Source organism: Aristolochia californica, unplaced genomic scaffold (assembly GCF_029961685.1).
Source record: "Aristolochia californica isolate CCGP_79_NKW_82.1479 unplaced genomic scaffold, dmAriCali1.0.hap1 SCAF_4, whole genome shotgun sequence".
NCBI classification, from domain to species: Eukaryota; Viridiplantae; Streptophyta; class Magnoliopsida; order Piperales; family Aristolochiaceae; genus Aristolochia; species Aristolochia californica.
The window spans coordinates 441,489-465,865 of record NW_027182103.1 but is presented as its reverse complement, the minus strand read 5'-3'; the positions used below and the strand labels follow the sequence as shown (position 1 = coordinate 465,865).

Genomic DNA, 24,377 nt, shown 5'->3' with positions numbered 1-24,377 from the left:
TCGGAGAGGAAGAAATCGAAGAGGAAAACGAAGAAATATTGGGTTCGAGATCTGATAAATCGAATCGACCCAAACTCGAACCGCTGGCGAACCGACTCGATGTCACCTTGAGTGACAGATCACAGTACGCAACAGGCTGACAATTTCGATGACGCACACGTAAACACGATCAGGCAAAGTTACTAATTCTGTATGCATCATAGAAACACATCTCTTTTTAATTGTCTTTAGTTTATTTTGTAATAATATTTAAATATTTTATTTAATTTTCCCTTTTTCCATATATTAATATATGTTCAAAATCTTATACCTATTAGGTCTTACCTGATTTTTTCATAGTTTTATTAAATAGAATTAAAATAACAATAATTCTTATATGATTATATTTGAATAATATACCAAATCCCAAGTTTTGGAAAATATTGATGATGGATAAATAGGGAAAACGTGGAGAGGAAATGCAAGAGGGAAAGAGGGAGGCCCAGAGGATGAAAGTGTTAGAGTGGTTCCGTCCACTCTTGTAGGCGGTAGTTTTTCGTACTTAACAAATCGGTCTTTTAGGTGTATTGGCTAGCTGCTGTCATGGTATCAGAGTTGGACACGCCACGTCCCGCGTTTGAATCCCATGAGAGGTGGTTAAGAATGGGCGGGGTAGGTATTAGAGTGGTTCCATCCAATCTTGTAGGTGGTAGTTTTCCGCACCTAATAGATCGGTCTTTTGGGTGTATTAGCTAGCCACTGTCAGATAAAAGGAAGAGACCGAGAGAAAAAAAAAATCGACGAGGATTTGAAGCGGCACGCCCGCTTGATCCAAATAATTCACAATACATTGCTGAATCCGGATTCCCGAAATTAAACCATGGAGATGATTTTGGATTCATATGATTAGGTCAAGTTTATCTATTAGGTCAAGCTGACTAACCCCTATAGGTGACATATCTGTTGGAAGCAAGCAACCGAATCCCAAACTTTGGTAAATATGGATGATGGATTAAGAGGAGAGAAAGCGTGGAGAGGAGACCATTGTTGATTGCGGCAAGCAACAGACTTGTCTATCTTTGGTTTCCTTCGGTTACTTCCACGAATAAGCAACGCGCCCATTCAACTTTCAAAGGCAGCAAGTCACAGCATTAGCCAAGATACCAGAATAGTGACCAAGGGTGTAAATAAATGGTTAGAAAATTATAAATTAAATTATCTTTATCTTTAAATCAAACTTTTTCTAATATAAAAAAATTCTGTTCCGGCTGGTCAAATAATTGGTTGGATTCACGAGTCGAGCCACCCGGCATGAACCTTCTCCGCCGCCGCTGACTTGATTATGGAGAAAGACACGTCGGTCGTGCTTCTCCCGCGTCTTGTCTTCATGTAAACAATGTTTACAGGGTCCCACGACAATCCATGTTCCAGTCAGGTTTCTTTCATAGCCACCGTTTTCCATTTCCCTGCAAATTTCGCCTTCCCTGCCAACCTCTTTGATCCGGTTGTTGCGGTGAGTTATTCCTGTCTTTCTCTGTTCTTCCTTCTCCCTCTGTTTCTTTTTTCCTTTCTCCCGTTTTTTTCTGAAGCATGATGTTGAATATTTTGCAACTGGTAATATGTCATATTTTATGTGTGCCATGTTTTTTCGTCATCGGTTATTGTGGGGATTAAAATTGGTCAGGGGCGGTTCGAGCTTGGGATTCAGTTGAGTTCGGAAGAACATGTTGCACTTCAGAAAAAAAAAAATTACGCGGGGGGAAATTAGGAAAATGCTTTGTTACTGTTTGACTGAAAATCGGATTCTGCTGTTTGTTGTTGTAGAAAACCCGATTGGGAGATATGATGTTTGTGATATTTTAAGCAACCTTTCTGAGCTGCAGATAATCTGAGTGAAAGCTCCATGGTGTTTTGATGGAATATTCTGCACTTTGAGGCGGGTCCTTCCTTTTGTGGGAGTTAATCTTCAGGGATTGTTTATGTGTGGAATATAGGGACATTTAATGACTAAAAGACTGTTTATTAATGAATGGGCCAAAGAGAAATTCATGTTATGGTAAGCTCAAAAGTTTTGCTCGTATAACTTGTGAATTGAAAAAAATGATTTTCAAGTAAAAAGAAAGAAAATCTGCTCTCTTTCAACCTATGAAACTTGGAGCTGTGTCGAGTCCAAAATCTGTCTAGTTATGGCTTTTTTTAATGCTGAAGATGCTGACTTTGTAACAAGAGGTCCTGGAGTTTTGATTCTTCAATTGTTTGAGTTGCAATATTTAAAAAGTTGCACTCCTTTATATTTAATTGATTGACATATCTATGTTTTCTCTCCTTTAATGTTTTTAATTTTTTTTTTTTCTCAAAATCAACATTAAACACACAGGGAAAGGGATCAAATAAAGTGTGGAGAGGATGAAATGAAATTTGAGCCGTTAGAACTTGACTAAGGCCTAAGTAATAAAGTTGCTGAAGCTACTTAGGTGGATTTGAGTGCATTTTGTTTTTGTACTATTACATTGAAACTTTAATATATTGAGACATCATCTTTTCTTCTGACATTTTTTTTAAAGATTTTTTTTTGCCAAACTGCAGTAAAAAGGTATGATTGGTCAAATAATATAATCTTTTCTATTAGTGTTCTCTACTCATGGGTTTGGTGTTGAGAACTCATATTATTTTTTTTCAACAAACGAAGAAATATATCACTACTAGAAACTGATTCTAGAGATTGCTTCAATACTCAGTGAAGGGAATGGCTTTACATTAAAGAAAAAAGCCTTTGAATATGGCCTTGTGTGAGTTAGATCAACGGGAACGAACATTGTGTAAAATATGGGAATCACAAATTTGTGTCCAGCTCAAGTGTAAAAATCAGATGTTAACTAAAGGAAAGGAAATGGAAGGCCATACAGTGAGGCGGAATTAGTGTAGTCTATAATCCGTTCCCGGTACATGTATAGAAAACAGATAAACTTTGACCATGAAATCACAATCACTGGACCTTGTCATCATCAAGTAAGCATACTATTATATTTTGCAGTGGTTTCATCTATTGGATCTATGAGGACCATTTTTTAAGAAAATCACATGTGATATAATCACTGCAAGTGCTTTCGTAAGAAAGACTTCATGGTTGTCTTTAGCCTATGGTAAATTGTATAATTTGGTGTTGTTAAAGACAACTTTGGTCTGCTTGCTTCTTTTCTTGAATGTCCAAACTCATATTGACAAATAAAAATATTTTATTTTCAGAGTTCATGGAAGTAAAGAGGAATGTCTTGGTTGTCTCACTTGAAATAAAATAAATATGATTTAGGAAATTTAAGCTGGAAGACTTGTACATTCGTACCAAATCATCGTCATGCAATAAGAACTAAAATTCCTAGATGAATCGCATGAGACTTGCAATTAAGTTCTTAAAGAATTTTGCAGAGGTCTTTGGGTGTCTGACAGCAGTGCTTCGTTGAGTGTGAACATTTTGGTGGATATTAAATCATTTGTGTGTATTTTAAATGCTATCTAAAAGTTGCAGCTTTTAGCTACCTAATTTACCACTGTCTTCAGTAGGTTATCTAATGCTTTCACGTGTTTTTCTAATTTCCTTTTATTTTGTTTCTGCAGGTTATTGTTTATGATTTAGTATAAAATACATCAAAAGCATGGGAAATAAGGAATCAGTGGAACATTTTCATCCAAGGCCCTATGCACAACAACCTTCTAACCTTTCTAACTCTTCTTACCCTTCTTACCCTTCCAATCCTTCATACCACGTTGGAACTTCCACAGAATCGAGATATCAGAGTTCAAAACATGCGTCATATATAGCCGATAATTTCAGTTCCCTTGATGAGGTATTTGACAGTAAAACTCTTTGGAATTCCTGTTATACTGAATTTGTTATTCACACATAAGCTTAATGTAAATGAGCCGCATTCTTGGATTTATCAACCACATAAAATTTACCGGGCCATAAAACCAACTTTAAATTACTATTCTTCCTTTTCTCATCTGTTTAATATGATTATATTAAACCCAAATTCGAAAGAACGACACGATCTTTTGGAGTACAATCAGACACTAGATATCATGTTCCTGTTGAAAACTTGGTACATGTACCTCAAACAATTGTGGTTGTTGGGTCTGTATTACCTGTATGGATGGGGGACTATACTTCTGTTTTCATTATGGGTTACTTTACATCATGGTGATCAGATCAAAATAAAAAGATTTCTATTTTGGAGTCACATGTCTTTGATAGGGATAAGGATTCTCTGCCTGTTCCTCTTTCCAGGTAATTTCTGCACTGAGAGATTCTGGCCTTGAGTCATCAAATCTAATTCTTGGCATCGATTTTACGAAGAGCAATGAATGGACAGGTTGTACGGTTGGTTCTTATTCACTTCCGCTAAGATATTTGGTTATTTATATAAATCAATTTTTGCTCTCTTGAGCAAGTCCTATATATTAGTTGAATATGAATGTGGGTTGTAGGTAGGTATTCGTTTAACCGGAGAAGTCTTCATGCAATTGGTGACATTCCTAATCCATATGAACAAGCAATCTCCATTATTGGGCATACATTATCTCCTTTTGACGAGGACAACATGATACCATGTTTTGGTTTTGGTGATGGTAAGTCACTGTCACTGAGAACAAAGAGGTGGCACGGTAGGATGTTTTTTAATTGTGTCTTTTTGTCTTTTGCAGCATCAACTCATGACAAGTATGTCTTTAGCTTTTACCCTGATCATCGTTATTGTCAGGGTTTTGAGGAGGCACTTGCACGATATAGAGAGATAGTTCCTCGTTTGAGGCTGTCAGGTTAGTCATTTTAAAAGAAAAGACATTATTTTTAATTTTTGCTTTTTTTAACTGTCTCACTTCCACTTTCTGCTAGTAAGTGCTAGGGGCAACTTTTAACTATTTAGTGATATTTGACTCTGTGCCTTTTCCAAGTAACTAAAGACTAATTCTGAATCATTAGTAAAAAAAAAATTGGAAGAATTTAATTGTTCGTGGTCTTCCTAACTTGCCTCGATATTAGTAACTTAAAAACAAGATTTAAAATGGTGTTCCTATATGTTCGTTTGTCAATGCCCATAGTTCATTCAGAAGTCTGTCATCTGCAAGAATGTGAGTTGAAAATGTCCTGTTTAAAATAGTATTCTCATCTGAGCCTAATGGCTGCATGTCATAGACTTGTTGGCCCCACAAAGTTTGGGAGAAATGTTTAATGTTTGTGGCTGTTCCTGGTTTGGATTGACCATGGTGTCATAAGTCTACTTACTTTATTCCAGTGTTACTTAATGCTCTACTTGGTAAGCTTGCATATTCACTTTTTCATTTTTCTTCTATAATTTTCACCATGTGGCATATCATTGAGACTGCACTGATCAACACAGCACATGTATAGTTGGGCAAAGATGCTTTAAAATATGGAGGTTATGATAGCATCAAATACAAGTCTTTCCTTTTATATTTAACCAGCAATAATTGAACATATTGTTTCCATAAAAAGTGAAAGGAGGCTGGATTCAAGTCCAGCCAACTTCGGCTGCACCTGCCTGTTTTTTATTTAGAAAATTTATACTGTTTACAAGAGTTTTTTTTAGTTTGTTATATTTAAACAATTGTTTTATGTCCATTTTATCATTAAAAAATTGATAAAAATAAGAAAAAAATCTGAAATGAATATCAACATGAATGCATGAGGTAATAACTAAACGCACAAATAAGAAGAACTGAAGTTTTGAGTTATAAATGAAAAATTGGGTGCACCTAAGCGTAGATGGACTTAGGTTTATACACTCCTTTTTTCCTTCCTTAAAAAAAGGTTTGACCATTCTGTGACTGTAAGCTTCTGCTATTGATGCCTTATAATTGTATACATTTATCTCAAATTGATGTTCAAAACTTGCTTGACCCATCAAGCACACACCCTTACTCCACATTCTCCTTGCCACCCTCCTGGTAATTGTTACTAAGGTATTAAAATTATTCATCTTTCAATATTGCCTTCTCCTACATCATTTTTTTTTGTGGAATTTTTTTTAGGTCCAACGTCATTTGCTCCATTGATTGAGGCTTCTATGGACATTGTAGAGAGAAGTAATGGACAGTATCATGTTCTTGTAATTGTTGCAGATGGTCAGGTGAATAAAGTATGTTTTCTTAAGTTCTAAAAATAAAGTTTTCTTAGATCCAGTTGCTTATTATTGGGACTCTTTCTCTTCATTACCTACTCATTAGGTTACCAGGAACCCTGATGTTCTCCCTGGAAATCTTAGTCCACAAGAACAGGCAACAATAAATGCTATTGTCACAGCTAGGTACAACAGTGAGCTTGCACTTGCACTTGCACTTCTGAATGATCTCTCTGTTCAATTTTGTTCTGAAGGAAGCCTTTTTCTTCTTGGATCAGTCAGTACCCTCTCTCAATTATTTTGGTCGGTGTGGGTGATGGACCATGGGATGCGATGCAGCAATTTGATGACAATATTCCACAACGGTACTTTGATAATTTCCAGGTGATTATTGGCATCTTAAATTTGAATGGATTAGTTATTGCAGCTATATAGGCATCTTTTTAGATGGTCTATTAGAGCTGTTGCTTGTAAGTGGATGATCTGATTGAGTGGCATTGCTCAAAATTGGGGCTCTCATTACTCATATATCACTAGACAAAGAGGCAAAATTGCCCATCAGTAAATTGCTCAAATTAGACAAGACATGGTGTGGTTACTAATCTGTGTTAATTGTTCAAGTAATCCAATTATACAGTTTGTTTATTTGCAATTTTTTTTTTCAGGTGAACAGTCATACATGTTATGTTTTCTCACATAGTAAATTACCTGGTTGTGTTCTGACTCATTCGGGTTGCTTGAATCCTCAGCTGCAATCTTAGATTTTTGGTTGGGCTTATCTGGTTAACCCAAGTATTAGTTAATGTTTGTGTTGGGGGGGGGGGGGGGGGGAGGTATTCTGTTACCAAGGTACAGATTCGGACAAATTTGGTTCAAAGTTGTAATTCCACAGTTAATGAGTTGTCTGGGGTTGCTGTCAACAGCAGGAGAAGAAAGAGAGAAGAAGGAAGAAACAAGGGGATATAATGTGGAAAAGAGATGCAGAAGAGAGAGGAAAGATAAAAGACAAACAGAAATTCTCTCCTCCCTACTTTCTCTCTTTTCTTTAATAATGGATATGGAGGTCCGATGGTCTGGGGAAAAAACATGTTTTTCAACTGGTGCAGTGATTCAATTGCTTCTGTTGGATGTGTGATGATATTCTAAGAATTCCAATATCAAACAAAGTCCACACCCCCTCCCCTAGCACACTCATCTTCTTTAGCATTTTTTTTTTTGTAAAATACTTGTTATATTGTATTTTGCTGTGTGGTTTATTGTTTTCGAAAATTCAAGCTTCTATTAATTAATAGTGACATTGCAATATGTTCCTGTGCAGTTTGTAAATTTCACAAAAATCATGGCCGAGAACAAGGAAATTTCGAAGAAAGAAACAGCATTTGCACTTGCTGCCCTTATGGAGATCCCACTTCAGTTCAGGGCTACCCAGGACCCTAGGTTTATAGGGTAGGCTACACAAGCCAATGATTGGGTTATCTTTATTTTCTAATAGTAAAAGCCATGTTGAAACTGAAATAAGCTACATGATTAAGATTGCAGAAAGTGAGAGTCCCAGGCCCACAGCCCCTTCCTTCTCCTCGTGAAGTGATTGAGCATGATAGTGTGGTTCAAGCAATCCCACATTTTACTAGCTTCGAACAAACTGGACATGGACAAAATAACACCGTTGAGCAGGTAGATTTTTTCTACAAGTGTACAAAGCATACAGAGGCACACACATTGTTCACAAATGCACATTGATTGAGTTTAACTCTACTGGTTTATAATTTTACTAAGGAAATCATGTGCTTTTGGTATTGGAAGGTTTGTCCTATTTGCCTGACAAATCCGAAGGACATGGCATTTGGATGTGGTCATCTGGTAAGTGTTTTCCTTAAACTACGTTAGACCTTAGAGATTGAAGCTGCTGCTGATTGATTATTAAGAGTGGCATGTCAGTCTACGATACATGCATCTATCTTTGAAGAATGTGATCTTTCATGATTGCTGCGTGCGTTTTCCTTTCTCTCTTTTTTTTTAGCATTGATTACACACACACACTCTACACCCAATACTCCCCATGAGATTTGAGCCAAGAACGCTGACACTAGTAACTGCATGCAGCTAATGGGGCAAAGGCCCAATCCTCTTTTGCTTATTTAGTGAATAGGTATTCCACAATGGCTGTATTCACTGCAGGTCTTCACAAGATTATATCTTTGAAGCGATCTTTCTACCATTTTACTGGTTCCCAATTGTTGATGGCTTGATGTATACCTAGTGTTGCTGTCTCCTTTATATGCGCGCCTATATCTCGCTGCTAATATTGAAATGCTCTGACTATCTTGTCTGAAATTTCTGTCTTGCTTGATTGCTTTTTATCCTGGTGTTGTAAAATGTTTAAGTTTAGTGACTTACCAGTGAATCTAGTAAGGTACTGAAGAGCAAATAGAACCGAGTTTGATGTGTGTTTTGTTGCTTAAGACTTGCAAGGACTGTGGTGCAACGTTGTCAACTTGCCCCATGTGCCGCGCACCAATAAGAACGCGCTTGAGACTCTATTCTTCTTAAAGAGAAGACCACACGAGCAGCCTCAGGAATGTCCATGAATGTATGAGCCCCATCAGTCTGTCTTTGCGCTACCAAATCTGATTCTCATTGGCCAAGTCTCTTACTGGTATCCAAAGGCCAGTAGAAATGGAGAATGACAGGAGGAAGACAGAAGGGTAAAAGCAACAATGTGATTGCAGGGTCCAAAAAGCAGGCTTTTGGCAATGTTTGATCTCGTGCTAAACTAGTTTTTGGATGTGTGATTCTACCTCCATTCAGCAATTGATTCTGTTCTTAAATAATAAATGTTTGTGGAGAAATCCTTTGTGAATTGTAATTGTGAGGAGTTTACTTCAAATTGTAGTGGTGAGTGTTATCCATCAGAAATGTCAATTTGAGATGACCTAAAACAAACGTCATTGGGCAGTCCATGCCCAATAGTTTCACTTTGCTGTAAATCTGATGACCTAGGTTTTATCTTTTTATTAGTGTACAAGAAAATTGAAAATGATCCAATGCAAGCAATGTTGTAAGAATCCATTCTAATGCAGATTGGATGCTGTTGTTAATATATTCTTTTTCAATTTTTTTAATTGATATTTGCTATGCGATTTTTTAAAGAGAAAATTAAATTAAGCCAACCAAACCGGTCTGGTTTCGATGAATCCGGTTCAGCGCTAACGAGCGGTGCTTCCGGTCCGATAATACAGCGGGAGTGTGGAAGACCCTTCACTGCTAAAGCCGGCGGCCGCCGACGATGGTAAGAGCGGTCAGAAATGTAGCAAGGCTGACCGTGCCTCGTACTTTGCTGCAAAGATCCTTCGCTGCGTCCTCCATGGTGATGCCCAGAGGAAGGCTGTCTTCTCCATTAAATCCCTGGTTTACAGTCCCTCCGTCCGCAATAAAAAAAGTCAGCTTTGCTCTCGTATGCCAAACACTCAAATATAAGCTTTCTCTTCGTCGGTGTTCAACGACATCGTGCTTGTTGTTTGTGTCAAACCAAATGCAAGACTAATGTAAAATTTACTGAACCAGTTCCTAATACACTGAGTCCTGTTTCTATGATAATAATGAGCTCTTGGGTCTGTGTATTCAGAACCCTTTTTAGTGTTTTAAATGGAAAGTATCGAAAGTTCTGAATTTAAGAATTGGTTGTTTGATTTTTGACAGACCTTCCCTTCATCAAGGATGAATTTAAAAGCAAAGGGTATCCTTCACAATGTCATGTAAACCTTGACAAAAATGTTTCCCCAAAGCAGAAGCTACGATGGACTGTGTTGAGAATAATACCATTACAACGTAGTAAACTGTCTTCAATGATAAATTGGATTACAAAGAGACAAGAGTAGGCTGCAACATGAAGATATTTAACACCTAAATGACGACAATACTACTTAAAATGAATAGAGACAAAAAAAGCCAAGTATTAAACAGATATCAAACTTGCTCCTTATCCATCTAGGTAAAACCATCAAATGGATCAAGCTGACGAGCAGATAGATACCAACCTTGCAACTAAAAATTGCAAAGGCTTTCTGTTTTCCTGGTCAAGGTGAAATGAGTTATAATTCACCTGCTAGGAGTTGCAAGGTAAACATTCAGCTCTTTGACCAAAGTTCGTAACTCATGCACCAAACACTTCTCAGGAACTCCATTTTCTGCATCTTCACTGGATGGTATTGTTTTAAACCAGAGCCATTCAATGTCCCGATTCTGTCCATGGGAAGTTCATAGCCATTTATTTCAGAAGTCACTGGCACCATTTTTCACCAGTTAACACAGTAGTATTTGGTTTTGAACTTCATTGCATGCCTCCAGACTGGCCCAACCAAAAAAGTTTGGCCTTGTACTTCAATATCAACTTTCCAAGACTTACATCAACGCAATCTAATAGTTTCATTTGGGAAAATAACATTTGGGTTTCGTATATGAGGGTTCAAAGCTGCCAATTCTTTCCATTTGGCCCCAGTACCATGAACACGAGAGGAGATACTCCAAAGCGTATCCCCTGGCTGCACTGTGGCGGTAGCCACATGGGGAGATTTAGTGGCATTTTTTGACTTCATCAATGCATGCTTGTTGTTCTTCCCCATCCCACTAGCAAGCAACCAGCGGGACCCAGATTGCTGCTGCGTTGAAGAACCCCACAGTTTTTTCTTGGTGGGTTCTGTCTTAATGCCTGCCACATGGACTTCTGTTATTTTAAACTGAGGTATAACCTCAGCTACCTCTGCTTCCTCATCTTCTTTCTTCTCTTTTTTCATTGCTGCTGGAACAGGCTCTGGTTCATCAACGTCCTCACTGTTCCCTTTTGCTGAAACATTGTAATATATTTTGGGCTTAGGAGGTACAAAAACCCTCTCCACTTGGATCAGAGCAAGCATGGGGGTTCCAACTGGTTCATAGTTGCGCAGAGGGTCTCGAAGCTGCACCATTAGTGCAACAGTAAAGTTGTTCCCAAGAAGGCCCCATTTTCTACCTTTCCTACCTCTCTCATCTCCCTTCCATTGTCCACTAATTAGGTCTTTAGTTGTGCAATTAGCACGATGGGCAGCAAGGACTTTTGATGTCCGACTGTTATCATGGTCTTCTTCATCAACCACACCAGCATCTAGTTTCATCCACTCATCTAAAGATAATGACAAACCCATTAATCCATCCACATCCTCATTACTGTCCTTGATGTCCAATAGCTGCATTCCAGCTGTTCCCTCCAATCCAAGCAACCCACTGCTCCTGGCCTTCATACCTTCTAGTGCAGAAATTTCACCAATAGATTGAGGGCAGATATTTGACGGAGCCTCCTGATCAGACATTCCTGACTGAATTTTCAAACCCTCTACAGAGAGGGCTTCTATTTTTTCCATTGCCAATGGAGCAAGATCTTCTACTGAAACATACTCGGAATTTGTGTCTCCATTAACTGAACTCAAATTTAGCTTAGATGAACCCTTAGACTTTTTTATCCCATGTAAGAAATCATGTCCAGCATCTGATGATTTTCCATCTACCTTTAGCTGGTGTAACATTTCCTCTCTGCGGTAAGGAAGAAAAAATTCAATTATTTATTTTTTAGAAAGTATTATTCATTTGACAAAATGCATGGTGCACCAAAGGATTCCAAAATATGAAAAAAGTACGCAGATAAATATTCAAATTTCTTTCCAAATATCTTAATTTTCAATTCTCTTCATTTACCATCCTCAAAATATCTTAATTGTCTTCATGGCTTTCCTTGCCACTTGTGTCACATTTTCTCTTACTCTACTTTCTTCTCAATTTTTTTTTTTTTTAATATATCCTACACTTTGCAAGTCCTTCAGGCATCGGCCAATGCCCAAAAATACTTCACGTAGTTAAACTGTCATGGTTAACTCTTCCAATTTTCTTGAATTTGAGACCAACTTTAGCAGAAGCCTGATGAAAACCCCTGTAACCTGTTAACTGATAAAGCTATAATGCTCAAGTTCCTGATAAGAAGTTGGGAGACAACAGATAAAAAAAGGAAAAAAGAAAAACCGTTGACGCAAGAATGGAAACAACAATAAGTTTAAGATCACAAACCTTTCTCCTGCCTCTAGGGAAGGTGCAGCTTCCCATGCTACTTGCTGCATTGTCTTTCCAGTAATATCTTCTAGAGGCATCAGTTTGCTGGCTTGCATAGAGAGCTTCTCAATTCCAACGGAGGCCAAATGTTGCAATATTTCCATAATCCCTGAACCCATTTCAGCAGGGACGACCACAGGACTCGAAACTTGCATGATCAGACTTGCATTATTCTTAGCATTTCCAAAAAGAGATGGATTCATGGACCTCAAAAATCCTCCATCCTTCGTTTGAAGACAAGGGCCCAACCCTTCACCTAGTGAAGGCAACTCAAGTAGCTTTTCAAGAGGTAGATCAATGGGGCTTCCAAATCCACTGGCACTATCTGGAGGAGAGCTCCGAAAAGTTTTCTCGTTCAAACCCCACTCGCGCATTAAAGCTTCTGTTTCTAAATCTTCCAGCATTTTAGCTCTTGTTTTGCCTTTGGGTGCTTCACCCGCCCTCTGATACTCAGTATCAGCTGCATGACTGATTGAAGACAATTCAAAATCTTCTGAAAATTCTCCCAAATCAAGTTGAACTGGAATATCACGAGCTGATTCTGCTCCAATTTCTTTCCCAATACCAATGCCAAAGACATCCTCCCCACTGGCTAGAGTATCCTTTTTGAACTGTTTCCACAGACGTTCTCTTGGAGATTCAGGATCACTGTCAGAACTTAAGCCAATTGGACTGTGTTCAATTCCAAGCATGTTTAAGAACTCACTAGCTACTGATTCTGTAATATCATCCAAACTAAGAGACTTTCCCACCTTGCCCGCCTTATAGCCTGATTTGGTTTCATTGTAATTTGATATCTGAGATGGAGGGGACTCCAATGCATCGGCCTCAATAATTGAAAGATTATGCAGTGCAGAGTTTAGATCCTCCATGCCCGATTCTTTTGTAGGCATATTACTTTTCTCAGCAGAAATATGATCAAGATTCACAAAATCCTTAATCGTTACATCTTCATCGGGGACTTTGTCAACTTCATGAAGATTGACAGTCTCTGACTCTGTTTCGGCCTTCTGATTCCCTTTAGACTCCAGGAAAGCTTTCTCATCGATTTCTATCCCCTGCTCAATCACATTAAACTCAACCTCTTCACTGGCATTTTCACAATTTTCCTTTGTCGGCTCCAGTTCAGCATTCAGGCAAAAGTTCAGTTCCTTATGGGTAAAATGATGAAACTCAGGCTCCAAATTGACGTTTTCATATGTCAGTGAGCTAGTCATGTCTGACTTTGAACCGGGCAAAACCTCATGAAGTATCTTCACATCCTCCACCGAGTGAGAAAGCTGACGGACGCGATACCCAGCAGGACCCTGAAGGCTCCCGACCCTTCGGAGGCTTACCTTCTCATCCCCCTGCTCAAGACCTACTAACGATTTTATCATGTCAGACTGATTCTGCTTCAAAACCGAAGACGATTCCGGAACCTTCTTGTCATCCCGTAAGACTACAAACCCAAAACTAACATTCAGAATCGCACCTTTGGCTTTTCCCGAGAGCTTAAAGCTGGTGGTCCACTTCCCGGAGCTCTTCTCCTCTTCCAATTCTTCCAATGTGAAGGGCAGGAGCCTCGTGAGATCAATCCGGTGCTTCCCAAGATCAAGTTCTGCGTTGCCCACCACTCCTACGAACAACAAGAAGTGCTTGGCTTCGTATTTAGCCGAGTGGTGAGGCCCGCTCCTGGTCCCGTAAACCATACAGTTATGCACCAGAGTCTGTTCAAACTCAGCAATCCCCTGAAACACCCTCGCCGACCGCGTCTCCAATTCTCCATCGCGCCGCTTCCAGTAAACCCGTAAGGAGAGATCATTAAAGTTGGGAGGTAATGACTCGACAGAGTGTACATGGAGAGAGAAGCTGCAATTGAAGCGGCGGTTCCGTACATGCGACGACAGCGCTTTAAGGGGCTTCCAATTCCAAATCGAAGAGGAAGAGGATTTCTTTTCCTTGGACGAAGACGAGTTGGAGTTGTCCCTGAATGCCCTAGATTTCGTATTCTCGGGCAGGAACTGCTGGTGGGTTTTCCCAGCGGAAATGGACCGAGCGGGTTTTACAGGGTTGCCTTCACGGTAAAGTGCTTTATGTATGGCTTCGATTTCCTGCAACAACCGGCCGTTTCCGAGAGCATCCCCACCCATTTTCTTCTTCCCGAAATCCATCCACGCATCAAATTAAAACCTCGGGAGAGATCAGATCACCAAAAACTCCAACACCCATGAAGAAATCGACTGCGCCGAGCCCGCAAGTCGGGTTTTTGCATGCAAATATTCGCTCACTGGTCGGTCTCCGATCGAAAGCAGGCAGCTGTAACCGAAGTGGACCGGCGCGGGGGATAATATTCTTGTCTTGCTCGCGGAAGTTTAGGTGTCATAAGCCCTTTTTTAAAATTTTGATTTCTATAAATATTTTTACTTTAAACTATTATCGAAAACTTCCAAAAATCAATTCTAGTGGGGGTATCGGATTGGGTTAAGTGAGGAACCTAACCCAAACCCAACCCAACTAAACTCAAAAAAAATGGGTTCGGGTTTTCTTCTACACCTACCTCCAATCTGATATAATTAATTTATACTATATTTTTAATTTTATAATTATATATTAAAAATAAATAAATAAATAAAAATTTGAAGCATTTTTTTATGATTGAAAAAAATTGGAACAACCCAAAGAATGTTCCTTCCAAGTAATGCCAACCCAAAGAGTGTTTGAAGCTTACACGCATTATGCTACAAATGAATGCTATGACATTTAAAATAGTGTATCCTAGGTCAATTCAACTTGTATTATACTTTGGGCGAAATTTTTCGGTTTTTTAAATTTTAGACTAGAGCCTATGATAGATCGATTTTCCAAAAAGGTTGATTGTCAACATATACCTAAAAAGTTGTTAAATAGTACTTTGAATTGATGTTTATATTGATAGGGTGGACACATGTTAGCTTAAACAAAAAACCTGACTTGACCTAACTTGACCTGACTTGACCCAACTTATGGGGTGAGTATGAGGTGAGGAAAAAATCTGAATGGAAATAACCATACGGCTATTTCAGCCGTCCAAATGAAAATAGTGTTTCACACCAAATAATTTTTCGTATTGGATCAACCTTCCTTAATACTATATAGATTTTTACCTTAGTGTTATCCTTATTTGTCTTTCCCCATACCTCTCTAAAAACATCAAAGAATATATTGGCAGTCTTCAAAACACTCTGAAAGGCATCATAATCCAATGAACTGAGTAATGCGGGAGTAATTCATATCTGATATATTTTGGACTAACCCCCCTATATGATGATGAACACTTGAATGTTATGACATTTAAAATAGTGTATCCTAAGTCAATTCAACTTGTATTATGGTTTGGGCAAATATCCAAATTTTCGGTTTTTTAAATTTTAGACTAGAGCCTATGATAAATCAATTTTCCAAAAAGGTTAATTGTCAACATATACATAAAAAGTTGTTAAATAGTACTTTGAATTGATGTTTCTATCGATAGGGTGGGCACATGTTAGGTTACACAAAGAACTTGACTTGACCTAACTTGACCTCACTTGACCCAACCTATGGGGTAAGTATTAGGTGAGGAAAAAATCTGAATGGAAATAACAAAACGGTTATCTTAGCCGTCCGGAAATAACGTTTCACATGTTTTACACCAAATGACTTTTCATATTGGATCAGCCCTATGTTTATCCTTACTTGTCTTCCCTGTACCTCTCTATAAACATCAAATACTGTATTGGCAGTCTTCAGAACACTCTGAAAGACATCATTTGATGATCTTGATGATATGATGATGAACACAGCATTGGCTCAAGGAAATCTATACTAAACAGGAAAACAAAATATTACAACGGGTAACAAACAGCTTCTAAAACCACTTTCTAATCGTCGCTACTCGAACAGACAAGATCAGACTGATTCGCTTCTGCAGTGAGCTGAGGGTCCTCTGCTGCTTTAGACTCATTGGCATCCATAGCAGATTGACCTTTCTGCACGTCAAACCTCAAAGGAAAGCCTCCCACGGAAGGGTAATGGTTCTCTGCTGGAGAATCAACAACCGGCTGGTCGGCTGTGGGTATGTCTTTCATCTCCAACTTCTTCTTCTCCTTGAGAACCACCTGCCTAGGCATTACTTCTAATAGAAAGCTTCCCCCGTTCCACACAGATGCAGAAACCTTTAATATTTGGAAGATGCAGTGCAGTTCATATGACAAGAAGATTAGAACTGTGAGAGCCATTGTTGCCACAGTGAAAGCACCTTGGAGCAGCATGTACATGATATTTCGGTTTTGCTCCCCAAGCAAGCCGCTCAAACGCCACCATAAATTGTTTGCTTTCTGTGCTTTCTTTGATAGCTCCCTGAAAAAAAAAATGTTGCATTCATATGAGCAAGAATTTTGTATGGATTACAGAGGACCTATGAAAGCCCAGTATATTTATTTTAATACAAATCAACAGTCAGGAGGGAGGGTTGGGGAAGATGAAAAAACCTGAAAGAAGTCAAGACTTCAGGATCCCTTAGCAATCTTTGGCGACGTAACACATTAACAATAACAAAATATAGCAGCTGCCATAAGGTGTAAGCAACCAAAGGGACAAAAAACAACCACTTCCACAGGTATGCCTTATCCTCCACATAAGGCCATGAAGCTCTTCCACCAGCTTCTCCGCTTGGGTGCATTGCTGCAAAGGCTGCTGGGTCCACCAACAAATTGTGAAGAAAACAATCCCTGAAATCAAGATCTTGATTGATATAATTTTATTAAAAACGGTATCACGTATGGTTAGATGGAAGAAGAATCACTTCATTTGTTTCTGAAACATTGACTGTTTGCTTCATTAAATACTAATAGTTACTTCTTAATAGCAAATCTTCAATTTTTCTGTACTAAGTAAAGAAAAACCCCATAATGTCACGATCAAAAGCCATTATACATAAAGAAAACAGTGTAAATGTTCATCAAATGTGTGTTCTAGAGCTATAACTGTACAGTATAGTACTTGAACTACAAACTACAGAAAAATGGTCCAGTGAGAGAGAGGGAGCTCACAACCAGGCAGAAGATGTATCAGGACACTAACAATTTTGTCAACAGAGCTGAAAACCAGGCTACAACGCCAAATGATTAATGCCCACGCCAGAGGACCCTACAATCAAAGGTTCAAATCAGAAAGTACAATATGAATTTCATAAATTACACACTTCGGTAAATGAATTCTGGACTTACTTCAGCAAATGAAAAGCAAACCATGAACAGCTTTTCATTTCTGGGATAAAATAGGAGCATAGCCAAGAAAATTGTATTGGCATAATAGCAAAAATCCTGCAAGAAGGCCCAGAAGTAATCAGAAATTTAATCTGAAATTCCAACTAGTGCACTAAGCTGTAGCCACATTTTTTTAAAGTAAAAAATGAGCAAGACTGAAGCAAGCTACAATTAATTGCTGTCTGCTTCAGTGCAAGTCAAATCCAAACGTTCACTGTGCTATCTAGAAAGCATTCCCTTGACTTTGCAAATTAATTTCAAGTATTTCAGTGATAACAGAGACAAGAACATTCTCAGTTATGAGAACAAGCATGACTATTCCAACAATAATAACCTAAATCACATATAAGTGATACAAAGAAAATCTACTTCCATTACAAATCCTAATGATCAGACAGAACTTGAAATTTAATTTCACAGCACACATCAGCCGGTACAGTCAAGTAGGCATCAATACTCATTCCCCTACTAAGACCATAAATGCAATAACATGACATAATAATAATATTATATAATTCCATCAATAGCTGCATCTGGCCCAGAATATAGAAAGCTTTAAAACCTGAGGTCCTTACTCTGTCCCAACAATCATTTGTTATGCATGAAGTTCTAGATAGTCCTAGATTGCCAATGTCATGATAAGTCATACCAAAAACACACTGTATGTGACAGGAAACAGATGAAGAGTTTCATTATGTTGCCCAGTATGTGGCAGCTTTCTCATGGGTCTGTGCTCACCCCAAAGCAAACAGAGAAGCCAATAATTAGCTTATGTAAGGTATTGGTGGGACTTTGTTGTCATCTTCCTATTCTCATACTTGCTTTCTTCTCTAGTAGTTCTGCCTAAAATCCTTTCTATTTACCTTCTCTGTTAGATGGAACTCCATCACCATCAGATAAATAAATAAGTTCAAGGGAGTGCACTGAAGCTATAAGTCGGAGAGGGAAATATACCTATAGAAAAGCCTGCAAGAATTTAATAAGAGAGAAGCTGTGCCAAAGGAATGCATTGTTAAATTCATAAAATTGTATACATAAAATATATCTTCCATGCATCTATTTCTCAAAACACACAGCAGGAAGTTCGAGAGACATTGATTGATTGTCAAGACATTCCTTGGCATTCCCCAAATTTTCTGTCCTTTTAATTCTGATTCTAAAATTTTAGTCCACAACCATGCTCTTCAGCTGCTTGGAACCAAAAAAGAGATGGCAATCATGTTTTCTGCTGGCGAGAAGCTGTAGGAATGAGAGGAAAAGAGTATACTACAACAATAAGCAATCAAACAACAATAATGTCGGACTGCATCAAGAATCCTTATTTTGGGCAACATGGCTGGCGACTTTTGTCTAAAAAATGTATAAAATTTACAAAAGAAACAAAAAAGGTGTAGGCACAATGTACTTACCAGAAGAAAGTAATGCCATTTTTTTAACCGGTAGTATATCCAGCAAAGAGGAACAAAGATTACAAAGAATAAACAATACACATATGGAATATCTTGTGGCCCTGACGAGTGGAGATGTGAGCATAAGTAATCTTGAAATCCATATCCAAACAACAGGAAGACTGAAAAATGAGAACTTACTCGCACCCAACATGAAGCAAAATGAACCAAATCCAAGGACCCCCAGCAGATGAGTGACCTAAATCTCAAATTTTACAAAATAGTAATCAAAACATCATTCAAATGTTTATATATAGTTTTGTGCGGTGAAATCAACAGAGAACTCTGAAGAATGATAAAATTGATCATTGCACAAGGACAGAATAATCTTACAAGTATGACATTTAATGAATCCACGTTACAAAAACTATAAACAGATGATATCATTCTCATATGCCCGGAAAAATATTTAAAAATGGATCTAAATGATCAAAGCAGAAGCCAAAGGGGTGAACGTGATTAAAGATGAGATATTATAGATGAACCTTCACTATGTTCAGTCAGAGAATAGGAAGTTCACAGGATTCAGATTGAATGAATAGATAACCACCGAAAATATGAGTCATCAACAAATACTATTAAGTATTAAGACTCGCATAAATTTAAAAGCAGAGTCACCAGAGACACATTGACGCAAAAACCCATTAATCGTAATCATCTAACTGATCCGTGACACATTGAAGTCGCATCCAAAAAACTAACTATTAAAACTCAACGATCTTTTTAGCTGAAATCAGTACGCAAAATATTAAAACAACCAAAGAATTAGAAGTGAATGAAAATGCAAAAAGATGAACCTTACAAGCAAAAACCGATTCATAAAAACACCACCGAAACAATTGAAATGCACTAAGAAATCTGATAAACCGAATGAATAACGCCAACAACATAGCATCATAACTAAAAAAATAATAATAAAAAAAAAAAAACTTTGATAAAGTAACGAGATACCACACTTTATTAATAAATCTTTCATGCTCTTCCGCTTGTTTGGCAATTTTCACCGCCTGTTTCGACAAGATCTCCTTCGTCTGAACCGCCTGCTTCGACAAGATCTCTCTCGTCTGAACCGCTTGTTTAAACAGTAACTCCCTCGTTTGAGCCACCTTCTAAAAAGTCCAACACGACCCAGATAAGAAACACCCCCACAAAATTCAAGTAAGATAAAAAGTAACCGACTTCTCACCTTGGTTCGATCAGAGAACCTCTGCTTGACTCTACGAAACGGTTGCCCTCCATCACCATCGACCTCTTCCTGGGACATTTTTCTCCGCTTCTGTTTCTGGGTTTCTTCTCTTTCCACCAAGACCAGAAGATGAGGAAGCGAGCGCAGGAGCAGAAGAAGACCTCCTTTCAAATAGTTGGCATGTCTCTCGGGCCTCCTGCTCCCTCCTCTTCAGAAACCACTTAGTTAAGTAATCATTTAAATAATCTGTTAACTTCAATAAAACGACAAAGACGAAGAGAAGGGACAAGGAATGTTTCACAAGTGAAGTGGGCCCCACGAATGACTCAATGACGTAAGCAAAAACCAACGAGACGCATCCACGTGAAAAACCACGTAGCTTTCAATGAATCGCACAAAAGACGGGCTTCGATTAGTTAACTGTTGGCGGTGACGTGCCACGAGAAGAATGAGGGTCACTTTCCATGGAATATACCATGCCGTCGTTAGAAAATAAAATAAAATAAAATTATTTTTTATTAAAATTTTATAATATATTTTTTTAAAATTATTTGAGCAGTTTTCTTATATTCATGGCACTATGGGAAATTAACTATAAAATTAATTATAATATTGATATTTAAAAGTAGAAATAAATTATATTTTATTAATAAAAAAATCAAAATCAAAATAAGAGAAATTGTCATGTGATAATATACTGTCATGCAGGCTGTTCACCAAGGGGGTGGTGGCGCAGTTGGCTAGCGCGTAGGTCTCATAGCTATCTGAGTGATCCTGAGGTCGAGAGTTCGAGCCTCTCTCACCCCAATTCTTTTTTTTTTTTTAATATTATCCTTTTCCACAATTAAAAAAAAAAAAAATCTAATATAAAAGAGTTGAATAGAAATAGATAATATACTTGTTTAATACTAACAAATAAATACACATGATTATCATCTTATTTCTTTTTCCTCAACTCTCATTTTCTACTTGCTCTATCCTCAATACAAGACCCCTTTGGAATTCAACATAAGGATATGCAATTGGGTAGTCTTCTCCTTCTATTCTCCACCTGCCACACAAACACACAACAACTTCAATATGATAACATTATTCAGATTCAAGGTGTTTAGGGTTTAGGGTTTATGTACATGGGGCGAGTTCTAAACCATTAGTTAACCCACCCTCTCATAAATCAGAGTCGACCTAACAAGTGTACTTATTGTGATGAAAATTTACCTGAATTTTAGTACAAGGTGGTGGAGGAAGAATGCCACCTCTACTTTAGCAAGCTCTGCCCCTGGACACATCCTTGGTCCCCCACCAAAAGGTGCAAATCTCTTGGAGGAACCCTGACCCTAAGAGACACCAACTTTATCTGTGTTAGTATATATGTAGATCATATGCAAGTATATCGAACTACAGATAGATTGTGCTTGATACACAATGAATCTTAAAGGGATCAATGCATAAGTGTATCGACTGATAACTATCGGATTTTCAAGTATTTGATTGGATGTTTATACCGTTATAATGGACATGAATAGGTATATAACTAAGATTGATCATATACCGATTATTATTTTTTTAATTTCTCTAAAATTTGTGTTAATTTTAAGAATTTTTTAAAATCAAAATAAAGAAGTTACCACCCATCTCCCAGGCAAAAATTCCAATGGTTGTTCATGTAGTGATGGATCGAGATGCATCACACTGAAGATTGGAAGGACCTTCCAACCTGACGGAATTACGTACCCTACAAAAAACAAGTCTCATTTCAACAAATTTTTATGTATAAATATTTATATACATAAAGAATGTTTACATAAACACAACAAAGTGAATAAATAAGAAACTTGAGAAACCTTTGAAGTTGACATCTTTAAGAGCCTTCCTATGGACAAATTTCACTATGTTGCCACACCTTAGAGATTCATGAATCACCTGTATGGGATTACAGAAGTCAGTGAGTAGTCTATGAGTTTTCATATACTTGAAAGAAAGGATGAAGCTTAGTATAAGCAATGCTATACATTTTGGGTGAATTCCATTTGCTTGAAGTCTTCCAAGTTCAGATGCTCGCCTTCCTTCTTTCTCCTCTTTATTGCTCGGTGCTCTTCCTGAAAATGTTTTTCATATAAAAAATAGAAAATAATTGAAATAAATTATCGATTTTACTCGATCACTCGTTCAACAAAGGGAAAATTTTAATCGGATACTTTTTTAGTTGATTAGATAGTCTTATAGTGGGTTAATCAGGTAAATAAATATAACTGAAGTATTTCTAATTTGGAAAATTAAGAAATAATTATGCTATTAAAAAAAACTCACAAAGAAGATCTTTAGAAAAAAATATAAAATATTGTGCAATAACCTATGGACCCCTCTATAGATGTGAAGTGAGGGTGCCCCATGCAGCAGTGTCTTGTTTCTATTAGGATAACTGGTGGGTCTTTGTGTCACTAAGATGATGTCAATTAGAATGCTTTGGTTGAGGGTTGGAGCTTGAAGCAGACCTTTAACTGCTCAAGAGCAGTTGGGCAGTTCCCAATGAAGAAGACAACAAGGGTCATCAGCAATGAGGTTGTTTCATAGCCTCCAAGCAGAAGATCCAACACAAGACTCACTCTTTCTTTATCACACAAGCTTCTGGTTGACAAAAGCACATCTAGAAAGTCTCCCTTCTCACTCCCTGCTTCCCTCTTCCTCCTCTCATGCACTATGCCTTCCACTGTGGATGAAATCCTTGCTCTAGCCTGCATTAAATTATTTCCAGAGAAAGAGAGAGAGTAAGAAATGGACAGGAAAGGAAAGGAATATAGTTAATGATCAACTGTTTTATGCACAGTGCGTACCTTGACAGCTTTTGCATAAGAAGTTCCAGGAATATAGACGGGAAAAGACACCAACCCTTTCATAAACGTGAGGAAATCTTGTAAGATTTTGACTGTTCGAGGCTCTTCTGGTATCAGGCTGAGTATTTGTTTCACTATCACATTGAATGTGAACTGTGCGGAAAAATAAGAGTTAGAGAAGTAAACGCAGCAGGCTCGCAGTAACGAATCTCATTAGCTGGTCTATAACCAGAATCTCATAGTAATCCTTGCTCTAGCCTGCATGACAGTATCTACAGAGACAGAGAAGGAATAAGGAAATGAAACTTCCACTATAGTTGGAGGATGTATTTGAGTAGGAAGAAAAATAGAAAAGTTGGGAAGAACAGTTTCTAACTATTTTAAGCAGCTTTAACTCTCTCTTTTACCTTCCTTGCTTCTTCAGCGAATATAATGTCCTGTCTGCCATGCCAAGCTTTCATGACCGAAAGTGCCTGCTCATCTATATTCCTTAAATTGTCTTCACATTTCCATGAGTTGGTCAGGCCAAGTATGATATTTCTGAGTCTTTTATGCTCTTCACCTGTGACAACAAGCATCGAAAGCTTGCCCAGCACTCCATGGATGGCCTTGGGATAGCTGCACTCAAATAGCTTCTCTTCATTCTGAAGAATGAAGGAGTTGAGCTCATGGTCACATGACACAATGGTGGCAGAACCAAATAGATGGGATCTGAACACTTTCCCATACCTGGCTTTCAAAATGAGAAACACAGAGAAAATTACTTGATTCAGCCAACACTTGAGGATAAAAAAGACTAACATGTTAATGGAACGACGAAACATAAGCAGAGAACATAACAAGCTGACCAAGTTCCAGTGACAGTAAGGCTTTCACCTGGAGGTGTGCTCTTGTAGAAAACTTCCAATGCTGTTTGATTTGTGTGGCCTTAAGAATCCAAGTGTTTCTCCAACAAGGGGCCAACCCATGCTCCCTTGAGGAGCATGTTTCAGCTCTTTCCTTTGATATAAGAGATGTAGGAAGAAGACAGAGAGAATTGCTCCAAAGAAGAATGCCAATACAAATGGGAAGATATCTGCTTCCATAGAGCTTCTCTCGCCGTCTGAAGGCCTTTAAGCTTCTTTAACTAATTGCAACACCACTTTATGAATATTTACTGACTGAGAACACTACCACAGAAAGAATCCACAAAAGGCATGGAGATCCATGAGGTTAAAGGGCTGATATCGTTATATTTATACGTACCAACCACATTCATAATGGGGAACAGGGAGGGAGGGAGAGAGAGACAAAGACAAAGACAGAGAGAGCAATCTACTTATAGGTAATCATCTAACCTGAAACATGTTTTAAAGTATGTCAGCCTAAAAACGCAACAGGCTTGGTGGAAG

General features: G+C 38.1%; 3 protein-coding genes, 1 non-coding gene and 1 pseudogene across 4 annotated transcripts; 2 read left to right on the top strand and 3 right to left on the bottom strand.

Moving 5' to 3' along the window:
- Nucleotides 1–1,267: 1,267 nt before the first annotated feature.
- On the top strand, nt 1,268–9,153 carry LOC137961902 (E3 ubiquitin-protein ligase RGLG3-like). Its single transcript, XM_068808522.1, has 12 exons — nt 1,268–1,492; nt 3,595–3,824; nt 4,265–4,349; nt 4,465–4,605; nt 4,681–4,794; nt 6,028–6,125; nt 6,223–6,302; nt 6,395–6,500; nt 7,435–7,562; nt 7,649–7,790; nt 7,920–7,976; nt 8,580–9,153. The coding sequence occupies exons 2-12, from the start codon at nt 3,633–3,635 to the stop codon at nt 8,664–8,666; spliced, it is 1,230 nt and encodes a 409-aa protein (XP_068664623.1). The 5' UTR covers nt 1,268–1,492; nt 3,595–3,632; the 3' UTR covers nt 8,667–9,153.
- A 765-nt stretch (nt 9,154–9,918) lies between these two features.
- LOC137962891 (protein PLASTID MOVEMENT IMPAIRED 1-RELATED 1-like) lies at nt 9,919–14,555 on the bottom strand. The gene is made up of 2 exons (XM_068810012.1): nt 12,210–14,555; nt 9,919–11,681 (listed from the first exon to the last, which is right to left on the bottom strand). The coding sequence occupies exons 1-2, from the start codon at nt 14,402–14,404 to the stop codon at nt 10,523–10,525; spliced, it is 3,354 nt and encodes a 1,117-aa protein (XP_068666113.1). The 5' UTR covers nt 14,405–14,555; the 3' UTR covers nt 9,919–10,522.
- Nucleotides 14,556–16,065: 1,510 nt separating this feature from the next.
- On the bottom strand, nt 16,066–20,308 carry LOC137963940 (glycerophosphocholine acyltransferase 1-like; annotated as a pseudogene).
- A 565-nt stretch (nt 20,309–20,873) lies between these two features.
- TRNAM-CAU (transfer RNA methionine (anticodon CAU)) lies at nt 20,874–20,959 on the top strand. Its single transcript is given in 2 exon segments — nt 20,874–20,911; nt 20,924–20,959. It is a non-coding gene; the product is annotated as a tRNA-Met (tRNA).
- Nucleotides 20,960–21,103: 144 nt separating this feature from the next.
- Nucleotides 21,104–24,071, bottom strand: LOC137962072 (cytochrome P450 724B1). The gene is made up of 9 exons (XM_068808783.1): nt 23,863–24,071; nt 23,394–23,715; nt 22,987–23,139; nt 22,648–22,887; nt 22,165–22,251; nt 21,997–22,075; nt 21,781–21,887; nt 21,371–21,489; nt 21,104–21,203 (listed from the first exon to the last, which is right to left on the bottom strand). The coding sequence occupies exons 1-9, from the start codon at nt 24,069–24,071 to the stop codon at nt 21,104–21,106; spliced, it is 1,416 nt and encodes a 471-aa protein (XP_068664884.1).
- Between the last annotated feature and the right edge of the window lie 306 nt (nt 24,072–24,377).